This window comes from Sinocyclocheilus rhinocerous, unplaced genomic scaffold (assembly GCF_001515625.1).
Source record: "Sinocyclocheilus rhinocerous isolate Xijiao unplaced genomic scaffold, SAMN03320098_v1.1 scaffold960, whole genome shotgun sequence".
In the NCBI taxonomy this organism is placed as follows: domain Eukaryota; kingdom Metazoa; phylum Chordata; class Actinopteri; order Cypriniformes; family Cyprinidae; genus Sinocyclocheilus; species Sinocyclocheilus rhinocerous.
Window position 1 is genome coordinate 82,228 of NW_015653482.1, and position 7,332 is coordinate 89,559.

General features: G+C 36.5%; 2 protein-coding genes across 3 annotated transcripts in view; one reads left to right on the forward strand and one right to left on the reverse strand.

Annotated features, from left to right (window-relative positions):
• Positions 1-2,469: 2,469 nt before the first annotated feature.
• LOC107716254 (NAD(P)(+)--arginine ADP-ribosyltransferase 2-like) lies at positions 2,470-3,362 on the forward strand. Its single transcript, XM_016522634.1, has 2 exons — positions 2,470-2,549; positions 2,625-3,362. Exons 1-2 carry the CDS (start codon positions 2,499-2,501, stop codon positions 3,360-3,362), a joined length of 789 nt encoding a protein of 262 aa, XP_016378120.1. The 5' UTR covers positions 2,470-2,498.
• A 1,275-nt stretch (positions 3,363-4,637) lies between these two features.
• Positions 4,638-7,332, reverse strand: part of LOC107716264 (uncharacterized) — a 6,435-nt gene continuing 3,740 nt past the window's right edge. The window contains exons 4-5 of one of the 2 annotated variants that reach the window (XM_016522642.1): positions 7,114-7,260; positions 4,638-5,765 (exon numbers count right to left, since the gene is read on the reverse strand). In XM_016522642.1, the coding sequence (XP_016378128.1) occupies positions 4,896-5,765; positions 7,114-7,260 (1,017 nt within the window). In that variant the 3' untranslated portion in view covers positions 4,638-4,895. The remainder of the gene's footprint in view (positions 5,766-7,113; positions 7,261-7,332) is intronic. The other variant, XM_016522643.1, reaches the window with a different exon arrangement.

Consider the following 7,332-nt stretch of genomic DNA (forward strand, 5'->3'; position numbering starts at 1 on the left):
AGTTCCACACAAATTGATATCACTTTTTTTCCTCCGAATAATTCTTTTTCAGAAAACAATTTGTTTGTATCATTTTAACATGATGAAATAAAGTTATTTTAAGTGACTCAATTCAGTGTCCTTAAAGTGAATAAATGTGTCTCTAATTCTTGTCTTCATTTATACTTAAATCTTTTTGCATCACATCACTGAACTAGTTTAGGAATTGCCTTTTAGCTTTACGTAATTGTTAGCAGTAGTGTGATAACTGCTAAGTGACGTTTTGAGTGAAATGCAGCATAAAATATATATTTCCAAGACATTCAGGATTTATTTATTTATTGTTAGGATAACATGGATTTTTACATGCATCTCTTTTGTTGACAACTGAAGCTAGACTGAATAATCAGACTCCTGGCTAATTTAGAATAGGCTATTGAAACAGTTGTTTTAATGCAACAATGTTCTATATGTTAACATTACTTAGTGAAATAAAGATAACACTTTTTTCAGCATTTCTTAATCTTGGTTAATGTTAATCATTTTAATTAATACATATACTAATACATTTTAATATTTCAATTTGAAATAAATTATTATGAATGAAGATGAATGAACAATTAAGGATAGTAGGCCAACACTGAAAAAACTGGCATAGAAACAATTTCCCCTCAGAACTTGCTAGTAAATTTCACAGTTAGTTACAAAGAAACGGCAAGTAACACACTGAATTAAATGTGAAATTTAGAAGTAGAATGACTGAAATAATATCTTCTTGTAAAACACTCCAAAAATCATTGTTACAGTGTATAATTACAAGTTAACATTAACGTAAATTAATAAATGCCTTAAACCCAGCAAGCCTATTCACAATGAATTACGCTTCTAAACTGCAATATTTAACATCTACATAATAAGTGTGTTGGGAGAAACGAGTTGGAAGTTAAAACCACATAATGTCATTTTGGTATAAAATTTAAAAAGTTATCTTTTGAAAACAGATGAGTGCTGATCAAACGAAAAAAATAAGTATATTTCATCTGAAGATTACAACATACATTTCATATTTTTTAATGACCTGCACAGTTCTGGTCACTTCTTTCTAACATAAACACAGTGTCACACCAGAGATCTTTCTGATCTCTTCTGGTTTTGACAGCAAGTCTTGGTTTTAAAAACAAGATATGTGACCCTGGACCACAAAACCAGTCATAAGGGTAATTTTATCGTAATTGAGATTTACACATCATCCGAAATCTGAATAAATAAGCTTTCCATTGATGTATGGTTTGTTATGATAGGACAATATTTGGCCGAGATACTAAATATTGAGAAAAAATCTAAATATTGAGAAAATCGCCTTTAAAGTTGTCCAAATGAAGTTCTTAGCAATGCATATTACTAATCAAAAATGAAGTTTTGATATATTTACGGTATTGAGAAAATCGCCTTTAAAGTTGTCCAAATGAAGTTCTTAGCAATGCATATTACTAATCAAAAATTAAGTTTTAATATATTTACAGTAGGAAATTTACAAAATATCTTCATGGAACATGATCTTTACTTAATATCCTAATGATTTTTGGCATTAAAAAAAAGCAATAATTTTGACCCATACAATTTATTTTTGGCTATTGCTACAAATATACCCAATCGACTTAAGACTGGTTGTGTGCTCCAGGGTCACATATGTTTTCCAAACCTTCTGCATCTGTATGATCAAGAGAGCAGGAAGAAATCAGCCTAAATGTATGAAAATGAAAAAATTATTCTAATAAACAGGAAAAAAATGTAAAGCTGTATTACTTTTATTTTTTGATGCTTGAATACCCCTTTTCATCTTTGGTGTTGTTTGATTGTTCTCGTATGCAATCATACACGCTTCTTAATACAAAAACTTTCCTTTGTTAATTTCATTTGAGCTCGGAGTTAGGCTTGTGGTTAGAGACGGGACATCCTGTTTACTTCTCTAGATTGCACGTTTTCATGCGAATTCGCCATTGCATACAATTACTATGAATTCTCAAGAAATCGGGTTGAAAGGTTCACCTGTCCAGTTTGAAACCACACCAACCAGAGAAAGCTATTACTTCTTAAAACACACACACACACACACACACATATTATCAGCGATATAAAAAGCCACCTTCTTCATCTCTTGGTTTGAAGAGTCATTGTCATTTGGCTGTGAGCAACTGAATTTTCTGATCTTCTCCTCTCATCGTTGAGCGTCTGAAAATTAACGAAAAGAAAACAGAATCTGACAAAAAGAGACAACAATATTCTCAGGTAAGTTAATATAATAAAGGTTAATAACTCATAATTTCTGCTAATTTGCAGAAAATACTAGTTGCACAAATTGTCTTGTGTAAGGAATTAATTAAGAAAATGATTGTGCAACATATTCCTACAGGAGTAATAGATTTAGTATTTGTGTAATACTTTTGTGTCTGGTTTTCTTTGAGCATCTGTTCTTCACTAGATCTACTAGATCATCTGAGGGATTCGACTGAATCAAGATGCTGCTGATCATTGAAGCTCTTCTTCTCATTTTAGCTGCTCTAGGACAGGTAAGCTTGTGTTCTAGTATGAATATTACAGACATGAATGCTGATGATTGATCATTATGATTGCTGTTGCTGCAGGATCACAGAGCTGCTGGTGCAGGACTGAAATTGGATATGGCACTGAATTCTGTTGATGACCAATATAAGGGCTGTACATCGAAAATGGCACATCTGGTGAAGACAAAATATCTAATGAAAGAAATCAATAACTCACCGCAATTTAAAATTGGTTGGCAAGTGGGTGCAATGTTTGTCAAGTTCCCAAAAGGTTACTTGAAAAGGAATCATTTAATCGCCATTTATGTGTACAGTGATAATAACGTATATCAGCATTTCAATCCTGACAATCGTTATGGTAAAAAACAGTACAATCACAAGACCTACAAATGGTATTCCCTTTACTTTCTGTTAACAGAAGCGATACAGATTCTGAAGAAAACACAGTATGGATGCAGGTTTACTTATCGTGGTACAAATGTTGAATTTAATAAGGATGTTCTGAACAAAGAGGTTCGTTTTGGCTCATTTGCTTCATCCTCCCTTGATTATAACATTGCACGAGGTTTTGGATCTAAATCTTGTTTTGAAATCTACACTTGTGAAGGAGCTGATGTGGCAAAATATTCTAAGTATCCTCATGAGAAAGAGGTGCTGATTCCTCCATATGAGAAGTTTAAAGTCACTGCTGTCAAGTCGAGAAAATATCAGCCTCATCTCTGGTGTGAAACTGTGTTCACTTTGAAAAGCACTGGAACAAGAAGTTACCTGAATTGTGCTCTATTCAAGAAACCTCCCAATTATAATGGTTTTTACTGAAAAAGTGCTTTGAATTCATCAGTTCCATGTTAATATTTTTTATATTTTGTTATTTCCTCTTCAATAATTCTGTCAGAAAACAGATTTTGTTTTCATAATGAAATAAAGTATATACACAATGCAACAAAAACAGCTGTCACTCATTTTCTTTTGTTCATTCATCTGTCATTTGTTCAATGTGTCCGTACATTTCACAACCCTTTTTCATGAGAAACGACAGAAACTAATATAACTTGGTGAGCAGTCAATTTATAGGCAAATAGACCATAATAGAAACTACCAGGCATTGTGTCAATACACGGCAAATGTGATGCTCAAGCTAAAGGATGTTCTGTCATGACAACTCTCGGAGGGATTGGCATGGCAATGTACATGACAATGTTAATGTATTTGGTCTTGGCGGAATAGATCTGCTACGCTGCTGCAGCAGAGCAAGTACCGAGACTTGCTACTGCCAATACATCCACAACATGCTGCTGTGAGCATGTAAGAAATATTGCTGCTGCAAATATAACATACATGAAATAACCCCCACATACATGAATCACCTCGTAGCAGATCTATACAGGTGGAGCTGGGGAAGGTGGAGGGTTTCTGAAGCAAGCTGCACTGCTACGGCAAGCACTAGTCATATATTTGAATGTTGAGCAGCGAGCTCATTGGCTACCGATACAGGAGAGAACCAATCAGCTGTGCCATGTGATAATGATGTCATTAGGTCAGATTGAGTTAGACCTATCGGACTGCGCCATCTAGAGTTTCATGCCAAAACTCTGTATATTTGCTACGACTCCTTCCACAACATGTAGCAGAAGCCTGACCATATTTTCTTCATTTACAAATATGTTACACGCGCAGAGGAATGATGGAGACAGCTCTAAACCACAAATACTTCTTATTGGCTTACCGTAGTGATTTGGGCAAAAACACGGTTTGGAATTTTTTATTTTTCATATACCCATTCATTATTTAAAATTTTGTTGATTGAAAAAAAACCCCCATACATTTATTACAGTTATTTTGTAAATAAAAATACACAATGACCATTTATGGTCAGACTTATTTATACTTATTTTAATGCTTTTTTTTTTCTAAGCATTTTTTTTATATATTCCTTTTACCATTAATGATAAAATATTTGTTTCTAAAACAGACGTTTCATTCTTATTTCATTCTTAAAACATTATAAATAGACCATCTAAAAAAAAATAATAATCCAACGAACTATTGCCGTTTTCAGGTTTTCATTTCCCTAACCAATGAGTATTTTACTACACATTTCTATTGATACTGTGGTTCGATACTGTGCTAAAATCAACAAATTAAAAAATGCAAAAATAACAGGACAAACCATGTCTACTGATATTTATTTTCTTTTCCTATAAAAAGGCAAAATTACTGTATACAATTAAACAAAACGGAAAGCAGGGGAAACCTTTTTACTTAGTATAAGTTTCCTGGTATGAGTTTCTCTGGGAAGCTAAAACAGTTGTGTGCAATAAAATACAGTGAAGTCCAGATTTCAGCCATTTCTCAGACGTTCTCCACCTTAATGATGTTCAGCTCGGGCTCGTGGGGTGAAACCGGAAGACTAGAGGACTGGTTAGGGGGGCTGCAAGCCTGGAATGACCCACCTGCACTGGTGGAGGGCATGTCTACTGATTTGTTATCCATCCCCGTAAAGGAGTCTGTGTGCGGCTGAGTGTACTGGAGTGCGCTGGGCGCGAATGTTTGCGTGAAAGTCGGCGTGCGCGCTTGTGCGTGGGTGAACGGGGGCCCGCCGGAGGTCGGGCACTGCTGAAACCCGTTCATGGTAGGTGGGCTGAGCTGGTCCAGAGAAAACACCTCAATGCTCTCCAGACCGGAATCATGGATCTCGTTGTATCGCGTCTGGGCTTGGCTGCACTGAGCGTAAGCACCCTGACCGGTCGCAGTCTGGCCGAAGGGCGCAGAGGAGGCCAGGGAACAAGACGCTGGTAACGTTGGCGCAGATGTAGACTGCAGAGGCTCAAATTTGGATGAGAGATTCTGCAGGGTGCCGAGGATCTGCTTCTGGACTTGGGTCTGCTGGGCTTGTTCTCTCTCCAGTCGGCCTTGATGGTCCACCATCATCCTCAACGCCAGTCCCAAACTTCTCAGCTCGGAGCCCAACAGCTGGATCTGTTCCTGCAGGCCGCTCAAGGCTCCAGGGTCCAGGCCGCTCCGCTGGGGAGGAGGTGAAGGCTGGTTGCTCACGTTTTGGACCCGTGCAGGGGGGGCTGAATTTTGGGACGTCATCCCAGTGGTGGATGGGTCGGGGAGGTGGATGCCGACACGTGGAGGGTGTTGAGGAGCGCGAACGGGAACGCCGACCCGCTGGTGCATCAACCTCCTATGAGGACTGGCTCCTTGGTGCAATGATCTCTGGGAAATAAAAATGTAATTAAGCCCTCAATCTACATTGGTGAGAATAATGATATTAATAATACATTATACTATATTAATTTTAGCATTATTATTATTAACATTACATTTTTTTATTATATTTTATTAAATTAATTAAAAATAATTCTGCATATTGGTTGTGGGACACTTAAAGTCACCATGAAATCAAAATTGACAATTCTTGAAATACTGCACTGTTTCTTATAAATGATTTATCCGTACATTATTTTTTTTTCATGTGCTCTCGTATTCTTCAATCAAAATAACTCTTCAGTGACATCTCTTCTCTGATGACAGGTTTACTGGGGTGAGGGTGGGATCAACCTGTCACTCACATGAGATCCACCAATAGCAAACCAATCAATTCCCCATGGACAAAATCAAGCCCCGCCTAGGGTTGGGCGATGTCTGCAGTGAAACATCGTGATGGACGATGACATCAGGGGGCGGGGCCGAAGAGTCCTTGTGATTGCGAATCTCAAAAGTGAAAGTAAAATGAGAGCGTGCAATCGAAAGCGGTTTCAATAGCGGCTCCCTGATGCCCGCAATTTATATACAGTCGCCTCTACTTACCCAACGATATAATTGCGAGAAAAAGTACTGAAATATTTTTTTTTATCCTCCCATCTCGTAGGCTATTTATTCCCTTTAGGGTTTCCCAAAACCTTGTCTTCTGTAAATCATATATTAATAAGATTTTTTGCATCACTTTTTTTTAATTAAGTATATTACCATGTAATGTGCACGTTTTACATTTTTTTATTACTGTAATGCAGTCATTTTTATAAAGAAATAACTTAAAATAATTGCAAAAAAATGATACCAGATAACAACTAATACCATAATGTATAAATACATTACAATTTCTAATTATAATAAAATGTTGTAACAAAATAGTTTTTTTGCATTATAGTCATGAGAATTAGAGGTGAAATGTGCATAATTACCATGAAAATAGTCAAATTATTAGCAGGCATTACTCCAGTCTTCAGAATCACATGATCCTTCAGAAATCATTCAAATATTTCTGATTATTATCAATGTTGAAAACAGTTTTGCTGCTTCATATTTTTGTGAAAACTGTAATAATTTTTTCCCCATGACATCGTCTATCGGCCCAACCCTAGCCCCGCCCTACATTTTTTTCTTGTTCGAGAAGCCATTTCACTTGGATATACATCACAATAGGGAAGAAAAGACTATCGCAAATTCCATTTCATGCCGACTTTGATCAACAAATAGTTATTACTGGTTATAAAAACCTTTTTTTTAAAATCTCTCTCTAATCATAATAGTGCTGGATTGATGATGATGTTTCATAACTAACCATGTGTGGAGGTCTGGCTGTAGTCAGGTCATAAGAAGCCGTCTGAGGTAACGCAAGCTTTCTGCCTTCAGATCCAGAGAAACAGGACGGGTCTCGTCTCACTGACAGCGACACCTGCTGGCCACTCTGTGGAACGCTGTCTCTGACCTTCACAAAACACATGCAAGTTATTAAAGGTAAAAAACCACACACACAAAAAAAAAAAATTATAATAATTAT

Bases quoted from the DNA above. Each gene is read 5' to 3' on its own strand.
- LOC107716254 (XM_016522634.1), top strand. From the start codon at position 2,499: ATGCTGCTGATCATTGAAGCTCTTCTTCTCATTTTAGCTGCTCTAGGA. The intron at 2,550-2,624 runs GTAAGCTTGTGT...CTGTTGCTGCAG, and splicing joins TTTTAGCTGCTCTAGGACAG to GATCACAGAGCTGCTGGTGC.